General features: G+C 41.5%; 1 protein-coding gene across 6 annotated transcripts in view; it reads right to left on the reverse strand.

Moving 5' to 3' along the window:
- Positions 1-4,444: 4,444 nt before the first annotated feature.
- LOC120936658 (G-protein coupled receptor 87-like) overlaps positions 4,445-23,880 on the reverse strand; it is a 32,734-nt gene continuing 13,298 nt past the window's right edge. For 4 of the 6 annotated variants that reach the window (XM_040349166.1, XM_040349169.1, XM_040349165.1 and 1 more), the window contains 2 exons: positions 14,004-14,076; positions 4,445-5,568 (listed from right to left, as the gene is read on the reverse strand). In XM_040349166.1, the coding sequence (XP_040205100.1) occupies positions 4,541-5,568; positions 14,004-14,028 (1,053 nt within the window). In that variant the 5' untranslated portion in view covers positions 14,029-14,076 and the 3' untranslated portion in view covers positions 4,445-4,540. The other 2 variants (XM_040349164.1, XM_040349170.1) reach the window with 2 other exon arrangements.

Below are 23,880 nucleotides of genomic sequence, written 5' to 3' on the forward strand. Positions count from 1 at the left end.
AGTACAGTAACAATACAAATCAATACAGGAGGGATCAAAGGGCCCTGCTCGTTAGAGCTTACAATGTCTAGCTTAACACTGGAGATGGAGAATTTAGGGAAGAACATACACATTTAATAGCTATATGAACAGTATTGTACCTGATTCTACTGGTATTTGCTTATAATTTATGGATCTGAAATCACAGGAAGTTTAATTTTGCTGCCACTTTCCCTTTTGCAAATATTTGTTCTTGGCTGCATAATTTCCTTCCTTATTTCCCACTTCCTTTATTATATTATTAGAATACTTTATTGCTGTAGTTAACCATACCATACAGGGGTTTGAATAACTTGATTTTTAGACAACAAAGAGATAGTGCTTGTCAAAAGAGGATATAATTCCTTCAAGCATGGTAATATTAGAGTAGGGATTGGCTGAAGCATTGATCTAGTTCAGAAGAACTCTAGTCTGATTTATCTTTTTTTTTCTGGGTGGCAAAGATCTTAATTTTGTAACAAGAAAGATAGAGAGGGTGCACTGCTCATAAGGTGACCATGTAGGATCCTGTGCTGCTATGTGAAGCTGGGTGCCCGCCTGGTCCACGTCCAGCACAAAGAAAGAAGAGATGGCTGCACTTCCAGCATAAAAATCTACGTCTTTATTGAAAATCCTTTAAAAGCAGAGACAAGACATGCACATGCAGCTCTGGGAAAGTCATCAAACGCGTTTCACTGCTGCGATGATTAAGCACATGAGTGTGAAAAGTTATTTTTCGTTTCTGATAAAGTGGAGAGCAATTAGAACGTTCATCAGTTTTCATTGATGTCTGTGCCCCTGTTGATGAGATTCCCCTCTCTATTTGTCCTGTTTACCATTATCACTGAAAGTGAAAGTAAAAGAAAATCCCAATTTTCCGGCTGTCCCTAGAAAAATATTAGAGGGGAAATCTTCCAATGGGGACACTAATTCTGGAGACTTGGGGGTCCCCATGGAATTCCAGGGATTTCTTCTCACTTCCTGTTTGGCTATGGGACAGGAATTGAAAGGAAATCTCAGTAATGGGACAGAGATGGCGGAAAAAAAACTGTAAATGGTTTGCCTCAACCCTGTAACTACAGGAGACCTCGTTGAAGAACAACGACATTTGTTTATTTTTTAATTTATACATGTTTTTGTATTTTTTTTTGTACATGTTTGAAACCTCTTAGGCCTCGTACACACGGATGGACTGTCCAATGAAATTGGTCCGCCGGACCGTTTTCATCGGACATGTCCGCTGCCGGATTTTGGTCTGATGGTTGTACACACCATCAAACCAAAATCCCCACGTACAGGATACGCGGTGACGTGGCCGCGCCATCGCCGCGATGATGCCGCAGCGACGTGCGCGACCCTGGAAGGTCAATGCTTCCACGCATGCGTCGAATCCCTTCGACGCATGCGAGGGCTTTCGGCCGAGCGGACATGTCCGGTAAGTCATACAGACGACCGAACATGTCCGACGGACAGGCTTCCAGCGGACATGTTTCTTAGCATGCTAAGAAACATTTGTCCTCTGGAAACCTGTCCGATCCGCCAGAAAATTGTCCGGTCGGACGTACAGACGACCGAACATGTCCGCTGAAACTGGTCTGCAGACCAGTTTCAGCAGACATGTTCGGTCGTATGTACGAGGCCTCAGGCCTCGTACTCACGATAGGTTAACCAGAGGACAACGGTCTGATGGACCGTTTTCATCGGTCCAAACCGATCATGTGTGGGCCCCATAGGTTATTTAATCATAGGTTAAAAAAAAGCCAACTTGCTTTAAATTTAACCTATGGATTCCTAACCGATGGGAAAAAAAAACATCGTTAGTAGGCACAACCATCGGTTAAAAATCCATGCATGCTCAGAATCAAGTCGACGCATTCTTGGAAGCTTTGAACTTCGTTTTTTCAGCACGTCATTGTGTTTTACGTCACCGCGTTCTGACACAATCGTTTTTTTAACTGATGGTGTGTAGGCACGACGGACCATCAGTCAGCTTCATCGGTTAACCTATGACAATGGTCCATCAGACCGTTCTCATCGGATGGACTGATCGTGTGTACGAGGCTTTACTGTTGGCTAAAACATTACCTCTGCTGGGAGCCTATTCCAAGCATCAGCTACTCTTTCAGAAAAATAATACTAAGATTTGTTTTAACATTTCCTCCTGCTAGTTTGAAGTCAAGTTGTTGATTTTGGGTTCATATTCAAAACACTGACCTTGGGGGGGGGGGGGGGGGGGACTTTCAGTGCAAAGACTAGTAAAAATGAAAACAATTCCCTTACATCCCACATATTTTCAGAATCTTTAACATTTGCTTTGCCTGAAGCATGAACACCTAACCTCCAAAATGAGCTCTTACCGTTAATACTTAACTTGTAACTGACTATTAAAAACTCCTAAAATATAAATGCACTTTCTTTTAAAAGAGAAGTATGGGCAAAGCTTTTTTAACCATACTTTTCTTGTGGGTCACAGGACTGCACTTACCTGTGCTATGCTGTGACTCAGAATCAGCCAACAGTGGACTAAAGCCCACGGTATGCTGATGTCACAGAGCAGCTTCAACCTGTGGAAGGATGCCAACAATAATGGTGGGATCAATCCAGATGTCTGATCAACAGCTGGATTAGTCCCTCAGCACACAGCTGAGAGCCTGAGCCAGCCACTCCCTCCTTCTACCCAGCCTCTGCTCAGGGAAAACCAAGAACTGATCAATCGGAGGTCATGTGATTTGTCGCTTAGAGCTGGCGTGGCACAGCTGAACATCACACCGATGCAGCAGGGAGAGGAGTATAGATGTGTGTTTTTTTTCCACTTCCCCAAACTTCTTTAAAACACTCTTTCATGCCCAGATGCATACTTACCTGAATGTTAGAGCTTTGGCATGCTGAAATGTTGACATCCTGTTGCCGAAATCCATTTCTTGTTGGCCACTCCTGTGAGGTCCATCCCCATAGATCTCTAGTTGGATAACAGCAGATAATGAGATACAGCTCACTGAAGAGAGATGCTTAAAACTGATTATTTTTAAGTGCAGCAAAAACACAGCAACCAATCAGAATTCTTGTACTGGCATTATCTTAGTAAAGTGGATTATAATAATCCTGTGCTTAAAATGTAACAGTTTTTTTTTAGTGCACTTCCACTGAAATTGAACTTGAATTGAAATGAAAAAACCTTACCCCCAGTCCAAACCGTCTGCCTTTAAAACCACTTTAAACAGAACTAATAAGCACTTAAACACTCTGTTTACATTTGATGTTGGGAGGTGGTAAAAACCGCCTTGAGCCAAGTTTTTTACTGCCACCAAAGGGTTCCCCTTTAGGCTGCAAAGGCAGCAAATGGGGATGTACATATGCCTAGGTTCCAATGCTTTTCAATGGGCTAACGCAAAAATGATATCCACTGTTGTGTTCGGCTGGCAGTACCAACCACCAAGCTCGACCCATTCAACTGAATCGGGCTGATCTGCAACCATAGGTGTGCACAGCTCATTGCATTGGGGTGTGCATTACAAAGCTCAAACACACATGCCTTTCTCTGCAGCCTCAGCTGCACTTGACAGCGAATGAATGGGAAGTGCTCTGTGCTGAGTGGCTTCCTGTTCATTCACAAACTAAAGCATAGTGAACACAGTTTACTATGTTTCAGTTATGAATGAACACATTGAGTGAATGTGTTCATTTAAGAAAATAAAAGGCTGGTAAATTACATATTTACTATCCCCTTTCCCTCCACTCTCCATCCTGAAACACTCATAAGCTTGGCTGAGAGGAGAGATGGGAAGCCAGCAGCACTGCGGGGCATGGGGGAGGTGGGGGCCAACAGAAAGCCCAGGCAATAGGGGGAATCCGAACTGCACATAGTGATTGGGGTGTGCCCTGGCACACCCCCTGCGCACGCCTATGTCTGCAACCAGGTGTGATCCAACACAGGTGTAAATGAGCCCCTTTTCTTGTAAATAATACCGGTATGAAGAAGACCTGGTATTTTGTTTATAGTTGAGGTTCTGCTCAGCTAGTATGTTGCACTGATTCTCAGCACAGCTTTCACATATGAGAAAATGGAAAGCTCCATTTGAATCATGTTTTTATTCTCTGCACAACTATGACATGCTGGGAGGAGGTATGGCCGCACACAGAAGCTAACATTCTGCAAACTCTGGGGCAGTAGTTAAACGAGCCAACGGCGTCAGAACCTCTGATCTGCATAGCTGTTTCAGATCACCATCGCAAAACATATATAAGAGGCGGGATCAGTATGACAACCGAGGGAATTACATTCTGAAAAACAGGGGTCAGCAGCGGCAGCCTAAAAATTCCACTCCTTTTACCTCTGCTGACAGTTACATTAGTATTGGGAGCTTCCACCACTATTTGCTCCCCCTTTGTATTTCCAATCCATAAATGTAACACAAGTACAGGTATAAAAGGTTTGTCAGCACACATATCTTACATTTTATTTATAAAAATATCTACACATTACACAGCAGTAGTACACAGCAGTAGTCCAGCTGATACATCGTCACACCTCGGTATATTCACAGTATATCCGTACTTCGGATTTCCGCACACTCTGTAGAGATTTTATACTCTCACTCCGTGATCGGATGCTTGATCTGTTGAACAGCCTCTGAGAAAAGGATCTGCACATGAAGAAATAGATGATAGGGTCCAGACACACATTGCAGGCTGAAAGAAAAAGAGTGGCTTCCTTGCAGTATACTAAGATTTTGTATATATCCTTATCCAACATTGTATCCAACTGGCTGAAGAGGAAGGGCAGCCCACAAAGGTGATAGGGCAAGAAACATACAAAAAACACAGCGACAACAACGCGTATGCTCTGATTGTGTCTTCTTGTCCGGCCTGAACAACTGATAAAAGGCTTGCTGGACTTTTGGATGTGGTGGGATATTGAAATGTAACATGCAATTAACACCACCATCACGGTGAAGAACATTATCATATTAATATAAGTAGTCGCTTCATGCCATTTAGCTCCAACCGGGCTCTTGAGTTTTCTGCAGTCACTGACATTATCTCTGGTCGGTTGTGCATTTGTAAGGATAACGTTCGGCAAGGCAAACAAGAACATGGCCGTCCAAACACACATAGACACCATCTTTGTGAACTTGATGCTGTACATTTTTGAACTACCAAATGGTTTTACCACTTTTAGGTATCTGTCGATGCTAATTAGCCCAAGGAAGATAATGCTAATGTACATGCTTGTGTAGAACAAGATGCTGGTGTAGCGGCAAAGGTAGACGTTGAAATGCCATGGAGCAATCCCAGAGGTGTGCACGATTTTAAATGGAAAGGACACTGTCATGAGCAGATCAGCAACCATTATATTCTTGAGATACAAAATGAAGCTAGTCTTGTTTCTTATGTGGAAGAAAATCCAGACCGCAAGACCATTCAGCATGACACTTGCCAGGAATATGACAAGGTATAACACAGGAAATATAATTCTTAAGAGTTCTGTGAGAGCTGTAGAGTTACTGTCTTGGTTTGTCATGTTAATGTATTCTTCACCTTTTCTGTCTTCTGTGAAAGAGAAAAATAAAGAGATTAGGAAAACAAATGTTATATGTAGGAATTTCAAAAACAGAACTGGAGAAACAGTTTTTGTTTTTCATTGAACAAATCATTTTTCAACTAAACAGCATTACAGACAGAAGTAGATTTATATGTACAGTCCAATGCAGGGATACATGTGACTGTGAATTGTGAAACCATAGCAAAGTTATAACACAGACCCCTGTCTAGCTAATCTCAATATCAAAAGTGATTGCTATAGTCATTCAGAATAGCTTCACAGTCTACATAGCTTTATTAAGAGCAGGGGTCTTAAACTTGTTGCGAAACTACAAGTCCCATCATGCCTCTGCCTGAGGGAGTCATGCTTGTAACTGTCAGCTTTGCAATGCCTCATGGGACTTGTAGTTTCGCAACAGCTGTAGGGCTGCCAGTTTGACACCCCTGGTGTAGAGGTTCTCTAAATGTAAATACATTTACAGTATTTATTACAAATGTATTTACCAAATGCTATTGCTACCTGAATAATCAGTGTATAGCCAGACAGTTCTAAACTCCTGTGCATTTGTGTCGCAGAACAGTCAAATAAACTATCTTTATAGCTACACTTTTAGCCCTAGTGCTAAGGCCCAGGGCGGCAGATGAGTAATAGGTATTTTATACCCACACACCGATACCCTAAAACACATACTGTAGCTAAAGGGGAAACATAACCTACATATTAGATTTCTCTATAAAAGTAGGCTGGCTAATAAGAAACACTCTGTATGGCCTTCCATCCATCTATCCACGTTCCATACTGTATATTAGGGATGCTTACAAAAAACATTGGGGTCCATCTTTGTAAAGTCCAATAATAAAAAACTTTCAACTTATTGCATTATTACATTTACTATTTTGGAATTTTTGTTGTTGAATTGTGACATGTATGTATAATTCTTAGTAATTTTTATATAATAAAGTGGCTGCAGGGCAAATTGCAGATATTGTTACATAACTCTAATATGCACAAAATATCCACTTCTCTATAGTGTCCAGAGCTGGCTTGCATGCACTTCCTTTCTAGATAGGCCACCTATTGTAGTAGCTGGTCAGTAGAAAGTTGGAGGGTGAGATGGACCAGCTGTTCACAATGCCAGGAGTGCTTAGTTTTGCATACTTGACCATATTAGATGAACAATGTAGTGGTGCCCGTATTTTAGTCCTGTACTTACTTTAGCAATTCAAAGTTACTGAGAGGTAGGTTAGGAGATTTATGTCTGCCTGCACACAGTTTGTGGCAAAAGGCTACTGTAGCACTTTAAGCATGAAGAAGATATAACTGGATGGCAGGCCAAGCTCTCCATCACTGGAGTCTGTAGGTACACAGCTTTTGGCACCGAAAACCATTCTGCTAGGATATCCTCTCTTACAAAATATTTTCTTGTTTTACAGATTCTAACATGGCTTAAACTATTGTGACATTAATGGAAATAGTCAGGCTGCCTTATTGGCAATGGTAAGGCTGCATTAATGGCAATAGTCAGGCTGCATTATTGGTAATTATCAGGCTGCATTAATGGCAATGGTCAGGCTGCATTATTGGTAATTATCAGGCTGCATTAATGGCAATGATCAGGCTGCCATAATGGCTAGGGTTGTCCCTATACCACTTTTTTAGGACTGAGTACAAGTACCGATACTTTTTTCATGTACTCGCCGATACCGATTACCGATACTTTTTTTAAATGTGTCCATGTGTCCCCAAATGCAGCCATGTATCCCCAAATGCAGCCATGTAGCCCCAAATGCAGCCATGTGTCCCCAAATGCAGCCATGTCCCCAAATGCAGCCATGTCCCAAATGCAGCCTCGTCCCCAAATTCAGCCTTGTCCCCAAATGCAGTCATGTCCCCAAAGAGAAAGCCAAGGCCAACCCCCCCGCCACCGTCTAGTTGATCAGCGCGGGGAACATAACAGCTTTCATTTGAATAGCTGTGTGTTCCCCGACGCGTGTCGTCATATATAGCCACCCCCCCCTTGTCCGGGCACTTTGATAGACAGATTACCCGTCCAATCCTGGGATGGGTGATCTGTCTATCAAAGTGCCCGGACAAAGGGGAGGGGCTATATATGACAACGCGCGGCGGGGAACACACATCTATTCAAATGAAAGCTGTTATGTTCCCCGCGCTGATCAACTAGGCGGCGGCGGCGGGCTTGGCTTTCTCTTTGGGGACTAGATGGTGGCAGCGGCAGCAGCTCTCCTCTCCTCCATTAGTGACATAACCGAGGACTGCTCTGCTCTCCGCCCCCTCTCCGCCGGCTCTCCGCACCCTCTCCGCACCCTCTCCACCCGCTCTCGGGTGAAAAAAGAGTATCGGTGAAGCATCGGGAGCATTTGCGCGAGTACAAGTACTCGCGCAAATGCTCGGTATCGGGACAACCCTAATAATGGCAATAGTCAGGCTGCATTTTATTGGCACTGGTAAGTCTGCATTTCTTTGGAACAGGTCAGGCATTTTAGTACACCATTTGGTTCAGAATTTTTTCCTTTTCCTGTTTTCCTCCTCTAAAACCTAGGTGCGTCTTATGGTCAGTTGCATCTTATGGAGTGAAAAATATGGTATGTTTTCCAAGTACATCTCATCGGCATTGTAAGGGCAAACTGACACTTTTGTGCATTGCACACATCTTTGCCAAGTCAGTTTAAATGTGATAAACGTATTTCAACCAAGTTCACAATATAAGTAAAGAAATGCATGCATCCTTCAACTGCCATATTTCAAAGGGTATAAAACATGGCTAAAGCTTGTGAAATATTGTGCATTACCAGGTCTACATTTTTGGACAGGATACACAGATGTAATTGCATTCATTTTAATCTTACAGTAATCTGAGTATTGCTCAGAAATTAATACAACAGTCCATTCCAGAGAAGAAACCCAATCAGGCCTTATCGGGACGTAGAATTACTCTGTAAAAACATACTTGTTGCTTATGATAGATTTGTCAGAAGTACCGACTGGACTGAAGGATCATTTTACTGTACTCAGATAAAACTGGGGCTTATTTATCTATAATTATATTAGCTACAGAACATCTAATCTTTTGAAACATACTAATTCTGTAATGGTTTGTAATTTAAATTGAGTGGTTCGTGTGTCTACATGTAAGGCACAGCAGATTTATAGCACATTCTTGGCACACTGCAATACTTTTCAGCCATATGAAATCATCCGTTTTTCCCACAGTGGAGGCATATTATTAGAAATCACACTATAAGTTTGAAGCAGGGAAGCTTGAACTGGGATCATGAAGGGTTCTTTTCAATCAGTTTTTCATAAAAACGTATATGAACCATGTCTCAGGAATGGCTCCGCTCTAGCTCCAAAAAATGGGTTAAAGAGACACAGTAACTGTGCTCGCTGCATTCGCCTGTTGGGGCCAAGAGTCAAACACTTTGTGAGCTATTTGACATATGGTGTGCTTACTTACACAAGATGAATGACATCCTCCCCAGCCCCATGTGACAGTGTTTGGAGCTGGTGATTGTCTCAGCACTGCATTCTAGAAGAAGGTCACAAGTATTTACTAACCAGAAAGCATCAGATATTTAGTAAAGGACCCAAAGGATTGTCAGGGGATCGTTGCAAAGGTGTGTTTAGAGAAGGGGGATCTTTAAAGAGGAGCAAAGTGACAGAGTCTCTTTAGACTTTGCTGCCAGTTACTTTGGTTTTGAGAGCCGAATGACTGTATAGGAAATGAAAGGGCAGGGGGCAACTGCATTTAGTCCCACAAGGAAACCGATGCACTATATAAATAGTCATATGACTTCTTTATTCACCACCTGCACATACTTTGTAGTTAACCACTCTTCCAGATTGATTCTACAATCTAGTATGTTTAAGTTGAATGATACAAAAATAAAAATGTTACAATTGAAATAAAAAATTGAAGACGCCTAACCTGGTTGGTATCTTGGATCGATTTACCTCGATATCTGCTTTAGATATGAATCAGCAAAAGTCACAGGCTCTCAATATTACACTCTCTCGCCACGTTCTCTCTCAATTACAACCCTTATTTTCTTTTAAATGAACTACACATGCTCTTACCTACTTGGCTATTAAATTAACTTTGCATCCTTCATAACTGTTTCAAGTGTACTACCCGGCAATGCTTGCTCATTTAACATCCCTCATGTCCCGCTGGTCGTCACTACAAGTATCCTGGCTTGGTCGCATTACAGTAGTCAAAATAACGCTATTTCTTAAAATCTTGTACCTTTTTAGAGTACTCCCTGCAACAGTCCCTCCTCATTATTTACATATACTGCAGCGCCAGATTATTACCTATATATGGGGTTCAGCTAAGCCGCAACTGCCTAAATCGGTTCTTATGCGCTGTAAACTACAAGGTAGCCTTGGCCTCCCTAATTTTATTAAATACTATCAGGCAGCCAAACTGGCTCATTTGGCAAAATACCACATAGTCAAGGATTCCTCATTTTGGATTAGTTTGGCAGAAGCAGTTTCCAATCCCCCGGTTGTCAATTATCTCCTTTAGCTCTGTCTTAAGGAGTGTAAGTCAATCTCAAACCCTATTACAGTTCATTACCTAGCCTTATGGGACAGTTTGGGAATTTAATGTTGTTTGCAGTCCCCACATGTCCTGCTTTATCTTTTTTTGTGCCATCGTTCTTTCTATCCTGGTGATGTAGCCCCAACCTCTTTTCACATTTGCCGATCCCTGGGACTTTATCGCTTGGGTTGCTTGGTTACAGACTTTTCTTTTCATTTGTTTGCATCTCTGCATGAGCAACACCAGCTTCCTAGGTCAGCAGTGTTCAGACATTGTCAAATACAGTAATATTTTTTTTTTCACTTTAATCTCAAATGCTCTTTGAGCACATATGTTCTTCAGACCCTCAAGCTCCTGGTTTGATATCTAAAATATATGTCCATTTGATCTCTACACCAAGTTTTACACTTCCTCTCTATAGCTCGCGTTGGGCTGCTGACCTTGATATCCTACTGGAACCAATGGATTGCCAGAATATCTGGCAATCCATTAAATCATCTATAGTTAATATTTTAGCATTGGAAATCAACTGTAAGGTTTTAACTAGATAATATCTAGTTCTGGCTAGAATTTCCGAAATACTCCCCTCTTATCCCCCAAATTGTTTTAGGGGCTGTGGAGATAGTGTCACACGAACATGCACGTTTGGGGGACCTGACCCATAGTTTCCTCATACTGGACTGAAGTGTTTTGAATACTGTCTGCCCTATTTGCTGTCTACTTTTGACTTGACCCCACCATAGCATTATTGAATGAACATCCCCTGTATTTGATGTCCTTACAATTCAAATTACTCTTATATGTGACAACTGTTTCTAAGCGAACCATTGCTAAAACCTAGAAGACTTCTACTTTGTGTATCCTTGAGATTAAAAATAGAATAACACAATTTATGATCCATAGTAAAATAGAAGCTACCCTGCTTGACCGTGTGCCAAAACACCTTCAAATTTGGCAACCTTGGGTTGACCATGTGCCTTCTAATTTTGACCAGTCTTTGTTGGAACCATAGTGAAGTTTCTTAGGACACATGGATTTCCCCCTGTTGTTGAGCTGACATGCACTACAAGGCTTTTGAGAGACTTCCCACTTTTCCCTACTTCCTTTTTCTTTTCTCCCCCTTTTTCTCTTTAGTTTTTCTTACAACTACTGTATCTCTTTCTTTTTTTACAATAGGCTTATTATGGTGCACTCTGCATATAGTATATTGGAGCTTTTAAACACAGTTTCTACCCTGCCTGACAGGGTTACTTTGTATGGCCCTTTAGGATAGTTTTAAGCTCTACTGATTTGCTTTGTATTGTTCCATATGTAACATTTATGGTCATTACCCTCTGACCGAGAGAGATGTGGATCACATAATTACGCGATAAGACTTACAACATAAATAGACCTGAAGTGTGCCTTGGTGGTCTGGTCAGTATGCCAAGAAAAGGGGGCATACCCAAGGTAAGTAATGGGTAGTTAATTGAAGAAGGATATGCTGAGAGGTGCCCTGAAAAAGGGAATGGCGGGAGGGTGTCGAATACGATTGAATGCGCAGACTCACGGACATGAGGTGAGCTGGGAAGAGTCGACCCAGTGACGTGTAGTACCGCACACTGAACCGACAAAGAGCATGTGTGAGTGGGCTGCTTAAATACCCTCCGGGCTCCTCCCATAAACTCAGGCCACCATACTGGCCTTCTTATTTATACAACCAAATTTGTGAAACCTATTTCCTTTTGAAAACTGAGTGTATTCCATTGAGATTTGGACATATTTGTGCCTGACTGCCTGTACACTGATCTTTCAATAAAACTTTTTGAACAGAAAATAACAAATGAACGGAAATATGTACTTAGCTTTAATATACAGTATTCTTTAGTCTAATGGAAAAATAATTCAGCGTGTCAAATGACTGCTTCATTGAACCCTATCAAGTTCATTGAAATGTAGGTGATTTTTACTATAAATCTGTAACAATTTTGGCCAGCTTAAAGCTGAACTCTGGAAAAGTATTTAAAGCACTTTAAGAAGGTTAAGGTTCACTTTAAATACAGAGAGTGTTGGAGAACAGATGGAAGTGCTATCTAATCAAGCAATTAAGCCTTGCAATGTGGGGGGTGTCACTGCAAAGGTATTTTTTACTTAACCTACAGTTCACCTTTACTGGAGAAGCTACAACAATGAGGATTTGGGACTACAGTATAACAAAATGATGTCGTCTGCACACTGTCTTAGCATAAAGTGAATGCCTCTTAGTAAAAAAATGGCTTCCGTTTGGTCTCCTACCCTCTAAGGGGGAAAAACCCTCTAAGAGCTGAAGCCATTTTTTACTAAAAATAGTTCACTATATGCCAAGGCAGTGTACAAACTGGCACCATTTTGTTGTAGCCCTCGATGTATCAGAGAAACAAGTATTTAACCTGACCAGCACCTACAAACATTTTGGCTAGTCGCCTAGGATAACAGATTGGGGCATTCAAGCGGTATCAATTTTATTTGTTTTTTGGTCTATTACATGAGGATTTGGGCTTTTATATAATGTTCAGTTGGAAACTAAACATTAAACACAGGGTGCCATCGTGACAGTGGTTTTGCAGAATGCTATGGTTTTCTAAAGAGAGTTATGTAATATGTACTCCATGCATTGTATAAAACAGAACTTCTTGGCCTTGTTCATATTTACCAGGTGTTTAGGCTTGGATAAACTAGCACAAAGTACACACTAAATTCTGTATTTCTGTAGTGTATGCTTTTTTTTTTACAAATGGGCTAACAATTCATACAGTCAACACAGTGACAACACTGCCTTCGTTTTAATTTATTTAGTCTCGGGGAAGTCATGTTACAACCCATCTGGGTGTTGCCTGTGTCATTATGATTTTGAGTGTAGGTGGCATATTGTGCTGGCAGTGAATGGTAATGTTAAGTATAAACTATAAGGATGCAGTATGTTTGCCTGCTAGGAAAATCATTCATTGAACTTATTTTACTTTGTTATTAATATACATTTCTCAAAAAACAGAATAGTAATAATAATTCTATGTACATTGAATTCAAGTTAACAATATAAGTTGTTTCTTGTTTGTACAGAAAGTTTAAGTGGAACTGATATGATTTACTTTAACTTTTAGTGCATGTGCATTCCCCACATTTCTTGTCTTTCCATCACAGAAAAGTTGAAACCAGTTTTTGTAACTCTTTGTCATGGTCAGGGGTCAGGCTCGGAGACCAGCATCTATAGCAGTATAGGGCTACAACTGATCAGCTGTATAAGTGAACAAGCAGGTCACCCTGGCGGATGATGCAGGCTCACCTGAGGTGCATGGTCTAAGTACTAATTGGTCTTCCCCAGCGCTCCTGATGGTGGTTTTGCTGCATGTTAGTACCAGGTCGCATTCCTCAGGATCGCCCCTCCAGGAGGTGAGCAAACCAGTGTCCAGTTGCAGATATTGCAGGTAGAAATCAAGCCAAAGAGTAGTCAGTAAACAAGCCATGGGTCAATAACAAGTGGTTGCAGGTTGGGATCAAGTATAACCATAAGCAAAGTCAAAGGAACAAGCAAAATATCGGTAGCGAAGGAGTGACAAGAGCGAGGTATTGGCTGGAGAGAGCACAAAAATCTGACAAACAGGAAGTGCAGAAACATGGCTTAAGTCAGGACTTAAAGCGGAGTTCCACCCAAAAGTGGAACTTCCACTTAATCCACTCCTCGCCCCCTTACATGCCTACGACATATATAATAAACTCCATAAGCAATATCTGTCAGAGCTTTCCTGCAACCTGTGAAATTGGAATGCTGTAGAGAAATACACATTAATCCTACTACTGACATATTGGTACAAGGAGCCATTGCCTGTTAGGAATCATTTGACAGCTGTTATTATGATTTCTTACCAGGTGAATGGCTGCGTAGATCCATTCTTGGAATCTATGGTGCACAGGAAAGAAGGATCGCTTTTCGTCAGCTCTAAGGAGCGAAGTTGTAAATAATATTACAAGTTAGATGGGATGTAATATGGATTAGTGTTACTTTTAAAGAGTAGTTATGTGCAGCTAGTTTTACTTTACAAATAGTCATAGAATGTATATGATTGTACTTTTTTTATTAAGCCGTTGAAAAGTTACTTTACCCACAAAGTTTATTGAAGTATTGAAACTTGCATTCAAACATAACATTTATACAAGAGTAAAGTTCCTAACACTTAACATGTGGACAATCTCTCCTCCCATAACAAGCCTTGACTAGCAGTGGCTGTTTGCCTACAAACAATGGTTTACCAGAAGAATCCAGGTGATAAAGACTGCATCATGTGTGGGCACCTCAAATCTAGGGATGCACAAGTGATTGTAATCTGTTGTCACTGAGAAATGTAACCACTTGTTGTCAGTCATCTCATAAATCAATGTGTTTCTAAACAGGTGATTGTGAACAGCTTTAGAAGGAAATTAAAGTTTATGTACTGCCAAAACTTTAGAAAAGGGTTAATACCCATGTATGTTTATTTTTTGATGCCTTTGTCCTGTTGAAGAGGTTTCCCTTCACTTCCTGTCCTAAAGACACAACAGGAAGTAAGAAGAAATCTGTGCAAGTTGAAGCGTACCCTAGCTCTAAAGAAGCCCATGAGGACAGACGTATGTGATCTTCAATTGCTGACTTAGTGTTTTTCACTCCAGGGTCATTACCAATATCATGGATTCCTAACATAACAAGTGACTGACTTGGGGCAAGTCTTTTTTATAGGAGTGATTAAGTTTTAGATGTCACTGGCTTTGTGCTTATTCAAGGTAAGTGGTTCACTAGGTGGATTGGAATGACAGTCCTGGAACTTTCACCTTTAAAAATAATTCAGCATTGCGAGCTCCTATATTCCCGTCCTTGCAAGTTCCCTTTAAGAGGGAGTCTCATTCATCCCAGATGCATGTGATATAATAAGTATAAAGCCATTTAAAATGTCCCCTATAGTTTCTCTCAATACATGTACGGTATGCATCTAACTGTGCAAATGAATAACCTTGATTTATTTTTTATTTTTTATTAAGTTTAACATTATACAAAATACTCATACTTTACTCATAATCTCATTCATAAAATACAAATTCCAGCAGGTAAAAAATAATTGGTTCTTGAAAGTTGAATTAGTTTCCCATTAATTTTGCTTGTGCATTAATGGAGTAGTAAAGGTAAAAAAAAAATTCCCCTAAATATCTTCCTTTACCTCAGGGCAGTCCTCCTTCACTTACCCCATCCTTCGATTTTGCTTTTAAATGTCCTTATTTCTTCTGAGAAATCCTCACTTCATGTTCTTCTGTCTGTAACTCCACACAGTAATGCAAGGCTTTCTCCATGGTGTGGAGTGTCGTGCTCGCTCCCTCTATTGAGGGGGCGAGTAGGAGAGTCAGGACGCTCTCTAAGTTGCAGATAGAGAAAGGAGCTGTGTGTTAGTGGGCATCCTGACTCTCCTGCTCGTCCCCTCCCCTCTCAAGGGAGGGGGCGAGCACAACACTCCACACCAGGGAGAAAGCCTTGCATTACTGTGTGGAGTTACAGACAGAAGAATAGGAAGTGAGGATTTCTCAGAAGAAATGTGGAAATTTAAAAGCAAAATTGAAGGATGAGGTAAGTGAAGGAGGACTGCACTAAGGTAAAGGAAGATATTTAGGGAAAACAAATTGTACCTTTACAACCCCTTTAAAGCGGAGCTCCACCCAAAAGTGGAACTTCCGATTAAACCACTCCTCGCCCCCTTACATGCCACATTTGGATGTATTTTTTTTGGGGGGGGGTGGGGGCTTCAGGAGGAGTGGGACTTCCTGTCCCACTTCCTCCTTCCGCCTAGGGACGCTTAGGCAATACGTCATATCGCCTACAGCGGCCCCTCCCTGTAGGCGCGTGACAGGTCCCAGGCGATCGCCTGTCCAATCAGGTAGCGCAGTGAGTGCCCGGCCGTGAAGCCGAAAGCTGTCACGGCCGGGTGCCCACAGTTAGGATGGAGGAGCCGGCGGAGAGGCGGGGAGAGGAGCGGAGCTCTGGGCGGTGCGGCGCTGGACAGTGGAGCAGGTAAGTGTATGTTTATTAAAAGCCAGCAGCTATGCTTTTTGTAGCTGCTGACTTTTAATAAACATAAAAAAATGCTGGAACTCCGCTTTAAATCCCAAATCCTAACTACATCCATTGTTATCACACTTGTATCTTTATAAGAATTACTAAATTGTTGTGGTACCCATATCACCTTATGCAAGTGTCTTACTCAATGTATTTTCTATTGTAACCAAACTTTTTTCTCGTGCATTAAATGTCCAATCTATAATTCTTGATAGCAAAACTGCATTAAAATATCTTTTAAAATCGGCTAAAGCTGATCCTCCATGTCTTTTATCTTTACTAATCACTGCAAACTGAATTCTCTGCTTTTTATGCTGCCATATGAATTTAAGTATCGTCTTCTTTATTGTCTTAAAGTAAGTTTTGTGGGACATATATTGGGAGCACCTGAAACTTATAAAGCACCTTTCATAGGATTCCCATCTTAATGATGTTTATACGCCCTATCCAAGATAGTGGTCTCATTGAGATTTTCCTTATTTCTTCTTTTATCTCATTTAATAATGGAATATAATTTGTATGGTCTATACAGTATCAGTGGTGGCAAACCTTGGCACCCCAGATGTTTTGGAACTACATTTTCCATAATGGTCATGCAGTCTGCAGTGTAATTGAGCATCATGGGAAATGTAGTTCCAAAACATCTGGGGTCCCAAGGTTCGCCATCACTGGTCTATATCTTTTATAGGTGCTGTTAACATTATTCCTAAATAACCTATTTTTTTCTGCCATGTAAATGGGAATTCTCCTTTTAGGTTTTGTTCCTCTTTCCTATCCATATTGATATTTAAAGTTTCAGATTTTGTAGGGTTAACTTTTAGATTCGATAGTTCTCTGTAATAAGGTACTTTCATTATGTTTTTTATCGTTGTTCTAGGACTAGACACATAAAACAGAATATCGTCTGCATATGCTGGCACTTTATGTTCCTCTTCTCATATTCTTATTCCTTTTATGTCTACACTATTCCTGATAGTAGCTAATAAGGGCTCCAATGTAAATACAAACAGAAGGGGTGAAAGGGGACACCACTGTCTTGTTCCATTAAACATTTCAAAAGGTAATGATAAGGTCCCATTCAACTTTACTGCTGCTGTTGGCTGTTTCAATAACGTTTTAATTCATTGAGTCATTCTTGGGCCAATCCCTATTACCTCTATTGTAGCTAACAAGAATCCCCAGTCTACCCTTTCTACCCTGTCAAATGCTTTCTCTGCATCTATTGCCAGTAATAGATCTGGGGGTCCATCTCTTTAATTGTTTTGTATTAATAACAGAGTTTTTACCCCGTTATCTCTTCCTTCCCTACCTGCGATGAACCCCACTGGATCAGTGTGTATCAACTCCGGAATTAGTCCATTCAATCTTGAGGCTAATACTTTAGCATAAAGTTTTGTATCTGCATTCAATAGTGATATTGGTTTGTAGCTAGCTATTAGCACTTGTGTTATATCCTTTCCTTCTTTTGGTATCAATGGCAGCGATTCTTTCCTTTATTTCTACCCCTTCCTTAATAGCATTCCAATAGGAGAATAGTTTTGGTACCAGTTGATCTTTAAACTTTTTATAATAAATTGCAGGGAACCCATCCAGTCCTGGGCTCTTTCTTGTAGCTGTCTGCTTTAGTGCAATACATATTTCTTCCTGTGTTATAGGCCTCTCTACATCTAATAAACTTGATTTCTAATAAGTAAATTTTTATTGAGTTTATTAAAATCTTGTACAAAAAAAATACGTAACATAAAGGAGAAGGTAACAGTGATATGTCATTATGAGTAAATCAACAAATATTCATTAATATATTTAGATTTTAAACATTAGTATCACTTTTTACATTAGGAAAGAATAAATGATTGAACAAATAATTGTAAACATGCATATTTCACAGGATACGTGTGTGGTTTCAAACACTAAAAGGGTGTTTAAAGTAATATGTAAAAGCAGTAACTACTTAAAGTGTTTTGGAGGGTGAGAAATCAAGACCTCAGTTATTGCGGTTAATTTATTTTTAACTTCACTTGCAACTGCTTTAATGTCAAAACACAGTTTACATTTTGAAAACTCAGCTTGTTTTTTACCATCAGTTTAATAATACGTTTTCCTTTTGCCCTTATTGTTTAGAGTACAGGCAATCAGAACACTCCTCTGGAAACATTGGGGTAGATTGACTAAAGGCAAATAGGCTGTTCACTTTACAAGGAATTTGCACATGAATCACAATCACAATCACATGAACGTAAAAAATATACATATTTTTGCTTACACATGTCTGGATAATGGAGGTCAGCAAAGCTTCAGCTCATTTACTAAGCTTAGGAAAAATATCCTTGCAAAGTGAAAACTTCCTTACAAAATGAACAGCCTATATGTCTTTAGTAAATCAGCCTATATATTTCAAATGGGCTTACACACTCTCTATGTACTTTAAGCCCCCCTCCCCCCCTTCCTGAAGTTTCCTGGGATACTGACATAATGCATCCCAGGAGGCTCCATGGAAATCCCAGGCAGATTGCATATGTACAGTGGTGCATTTTTAGAAGGCCACGTGCAACAAAAGAAAGACCTGGCTCCCAGCTCACATTAGCATACAAAATGGTTTAACCAGACAACCCCCAGATTTAATGTAAAAAAAAACAATGGCTACAAACACAGTGTAGATACAGTGTGTGTGTGTGTGTTTGTGTTTATATACAGTATCTCACAAAAGTGAGTACACCCCTCACATTTTTGTAAGTATTTTATTATATATTTTCATGTGACAACACTGAATAAATTACACCTTGCTACAATGTAATGTAGTGAGTGTACAGCTTTTATAACAGTGTAAGTTTGCCGTCCCCTCAAAATAACTCAACACACAGCCATTAATGTCTAAACCGCTGGCAACAAAAGTAAGTACATCCCTAAGTGAAAATGTTCAAATTGGGCCCAAAGTGTGCATATTTTGTGGGGCCACCATTATTTTACAGCACTGCCTTTACCCTCTTTGGCATGGAGTTCACCAGAGATTCACAGGTTGCCACTGGAGTCTCTTTCACTCCTCCATGATGACATTGCAGAGCTGGTGGGTGTTAGAGACCTTGTGCTCCTCCACCTTGCATTTTAGGATGTCCCACAGCTGCTCAAAAGGGTTTAGGTCTGGAGACATGCTTGGCCAGTCCATCACCTTTACCCTCAGCTTCTTCAGCAAGGCAGTGGACATCTTAAAGGGGTGTTTGGGGTCATTAACATGTTAGAAAATTGCCCTGAGGCCCAGTCTCCGAAGGGAGGGAATCATGCTCTGCTTCCGTATGTCACAGTACATGTTGGCATTGATGGTTCCCTCAATGAACTGTAACTTCCCTGTGCCAGCAGCACTTATGCAGCCCCAGACCATGACACTCCCACCACCATGCTTGACCGTAGGCCAGACACACTTGTCTTTGTACTCCTCACCTGGTTGCTGCCACAAACGCTTGACACCATCTGAACCAAATAAGTTTATCTTGGTCACATCAGACCACAGGACATGGTTCCAGTAATCTATGTCCTTAGTCTGCTTCCTTCTGGGATGACAGCCATGCAGACCAATTTGATGCAGTGTGCAGCGTATGATCTGAGCACCCCTTCATCCTCTGCAGCAATGCTGCCAGCACCCATACCTCTATTTCCCAAGGACAATCTCTGGATATGATGCTGAACACGTGCACTCAACTTCTTTGATCGACCATGGTGAGGCCTGTTCTGAGTGGAACCTGTCCTGTTAAACTGCTGTATGGTCTTGGCCGCCGTGCTTCAGCTCAGTTTCAGGGTCTTGGCAATATTTTTATAGCCTATGTCATCTTTATGTAGAGTAACAATTATTTTTTTTCAGATCCTCAGAGAGTTCTTTGCCATTAGGTGCCATATTAAACTTCCAGTGATTGGGAGGGCGTGACCGGATGCAGGAGGGTGTGAGAGCGAGAGCGAGAGCGAGAGAGATGGTGTGAGATGGTGTGAGTGAGCGAGGACCTCGCCTCCCCTCTCCTGTGTGAAAACCACGCCGCTGTACAACACCTGAAAATGGAACTCTATCCCCGGCAATCATAGCCCTTAGCCTTTGAGCCTTACCTCCTGTTCGGACCTTGCTCGGCCGATTGGGAGTCGGAGATCAGACGCCGCTGGGTGTCAAACTGTGAGCGGGTCCCCTGGCTGTGTTTCCCTGCTTGGACGGAGCCGGCTCGGGCTCAGGCTGCCTCCCGGGATCTCGCGAGACTTCAGGATCCCGCGAGCGTGTTTTCCTGCGTGTTTTCCTGCTGCGCTGTCTACTGTGAGGCTGTGCGGATCGGGAGGTGAAGAACCGGTGAACCGGAGGAGAGAGACTGGATCCAGCTGAGACACTACCGGACCCAGCGGGGGACTGTTACATTACGCGCCAGGGTACTGGTAAGAAGACATCTGTTGCCACACGCAGGGACAAACATTTAAGGCTATCTATGCTTCTCGTTTTAGTATCTGCACTATTTGCCTTAGTAAACATTCTTAGCCTGCTTAAAGGGGACTGTCTTTCAATTTGAATTTGCTGTAGCGATAACCACTCAAGCCTCCTTGGGGGTCACTTACGCTTCCAGTACAGTAACACTGCTGAATGTCCCTCCTTCCCAAATTATTGACTCTTAATAATAGACTGTTATCTGCAGTGGAGGTACTGGTAAGGAGAAGCCTGCTCCAACGCGCAAGTATAAACTACTTAGCAGTTCCCTGGTAGCTGCTTGAACATTTGGCATTTGGGATTTTGTCTTTGTGGCTCCTCTCTCTTTCTGACATTAATAGATCATTATTATTAAAGGAACAATGAAAGCGATCTCAACTACTGTTTAAGAAGGGGGGAGAGGAAAGGAAGGGAAAGGAGAGGATTTGAACATTCCTTAAGAAAAGGGGAAAGAAAGAAAAAAAAAAAAAAAGGAAGATCAATTTGTTCTCCCATTTGTGTGGACTATTTTGAATACATACAAGAGTCTTTTGGCTGCTGTTCTCCCTTACACTGAGGATCGGGATTCAGCTGAGCCATTGAGAGTGGGGGAGAGATCCCAGGGGTATTATTAGAGCTACCAGAGGATTGCATAGAGGCAAAGTGGAAAGAGTCACTTTGCATGCGAGGGTATTGGTAAGGAGACAACTTCTGAAATACGCAGGGACAAGTATTTAATGCTCTTTGGTGGTTCTCGGTGCTTATTGCCCATTGCGTTGGAAACAGTGTGAATCTCCGTGTTTCCTTTTTTATTAATAATAGACTACCTTCAGATACGGGGTCCTAGAAAGTCCTTGGGAGCCCCTGGGAGACTTGTCCCCCCTCCTTTCCTTTTAATATAGTTGGGATATTTTCCTTTGTATCTCCCTCTCCCTTTTTTTTTTTTTTCTCTTTTTTTTTTTTTCTCCTCCATGTTTACCATGACTAATAAACGTGGGCCTGAGGACCTGCAAAATTTAGAAGGAGCCCCTACCACACGGTCCGCTAAGGGAAAGGAGAGGGGTGGCCAGGCTGCAGCGGCTAAACTGGACCGTTTCTTTCATCCATCTCAGCCCATATCCCAAACGCCCACTAAAGGAGGCCCATCACCACCAGCTACACAGCCCAAGGGCTCCGTGGGCTCATCGGGGGTTAGGAAAAGTCAGGGGTCGGTGGGCTCTAAATCAACTAACCCCACAAATTTAACTGGGACTAAAGCCTTGACTACTACTAAAGGACCTGGGGGGGAGGTACATGGAGCTGCGTCTGCATTGGCTACGCTTACGATACCTGATCATATTACCGTACCCGGCCCTGAACTAGTAGAAGACCCCACATTGAGGGATGTCTTGCGAGCTGTTAATGACTGTAAGCAATACATGGTGGGCTTTGATAATCAGTTAAAGAACTTGAGTGATGAGCTTGTTTCAATACATCAGGATATACGCAAAACTGTGGAAAGAGTTACCACCTTGGAAGAACGAGTGAGTACGGTGGAGGATACCCTGTACCCCTTTGAGAAGGAACTCAGGGGTCTACAGGAGAAAACGAATCAACAAGCAGCCAAATTGGACGAAGTCGAGAATAGACTTCGAAGGAATAATGTTCGAGTGATTGGTCTTCCGGAACGCAGGGAGGGATCCAACACTATAGCTTTCATGGAGGGCTGGCTTAGGGACATTTTTGGCCCAGCCACGTTCTCGTCATTTTTTTCTATTGAAAGGGCTCATCGGGTTCCTTTCAAACCCCCGCAGGAAGGAGGGCGCCCTAGATCATTACTCTTTAAGTTCTTCTATTATGGCGACAAAGTCACTCTGCTCCAAAAAGCCAGGGAAATGGGAGATATCATGTATGAGGGAGTGAGAATTTCCTTTTACCCCGATTTCTCTCCCGATTTGCAAAAACGCAGAGCCGAATTTACGCAAATAAAACGTACCCTACAGCACCACAAGGTGGTATATGCCTTACAGTACCCGGCCCGGCTACGGGTTATAGCCCTGGGCAGGACTTTTTTTTTCAACTCACCGGCAGAGGTGGCACAATGGCTGGAGGTAAACAGCAAGGATCTCTAGACATTAATACAACATAACTATATGTCTCCCCTCCTTTTTTGCTTGGAAGGACATCCCCCCCTTTTTTTTTTTTTTTTTTTTTTTTTTTTTTTTTTTTTTTTTTTTTTTGTTAGGTAGTAGCTATGCTACCGAAATAATTTCTCCTTTTTTTTTTTTTTTTTTTTTCACAACTTGATTGTTTACACAAGGAGAAAAACACCACAAGATGAATAACACTATAAAGACTCACTATTTTGTGGGGAGGGGGGGGGGGGGGGGTTTCACATTTTGATTGAGTACACAAGGAGAATAATATTATAGAATAATAACACTATAATGACTATAATGACTCACTATTTTTGGGGGGGTTTTTTTTCTTTTAGCTAGGGTGTGATACGTACCCACTGTCACTTACTGTTGCTTATATAGCCATACAATGTTGACTTGTAAATTGCTAATGATCTTGATCTGTTTAAGTTTTTTAAGCTTTTATATCTACAGACAATTGGCCCTTTTTTTTTTTTTTTTTAGTTTGTTTGGGTATACAAGAAAATTTGCACTATAAGATTAATGGCACTAAGTATTTCACTACTTTGAGGCTTTCTCTTCTTGCTACAGGGAGAGGGAGGGGGGGTAGGTGGTGGGGGGGGGGCATATATTTTATATATTTTTTTTATGTGTATATATATATATATAGTTCGATTGTGTATACAAGGAAACTTGCACTATAAGATTAACGGCACTAAATATTCCACTACTTTGAGGCTTTCTCTTCTTGTTTCAGGGAGAGGGGGTAGGTGGTGAGGGAGGGGGACCCGTCTTTTTCTGTAAGGGGAAGGGGGGCATTTAGGGTATAGAGGGTGTTGCTTTGAATCAATTGACACTTTTATTGACACTTTTTGTATTATGCTTATTTATACACTATTAGAGGTTCTAGTCTGCCTGAGTTACCACACACACGGATAATTGGTTTACCCAACTAACTCGGGGGTAGGGGGGTACTATGTTCACTCTTATTACGCTAATGACTCCAATTATGTAGGTTGGGTAAGTTGATCGATAATTGGACTAATTTGACTAATTTGATCAACCGTGGAGTCCCCCTTCTCCTTCCTCCTTTCTTTACTCCCCCCCCTTTTTTCCCCCTTT

Source organism: Rana temporaria, chromosome 4 (assembly GCF_905171775.1).
Source record: "Rana temporaria chromosome 4, aRanTem1.1, whole genome shotgun sequence".
NCBI lineage: Eukaryota > Metazoa > Chordata > Amphibia > Anura > Ranidae > Rana > Rana temporaria.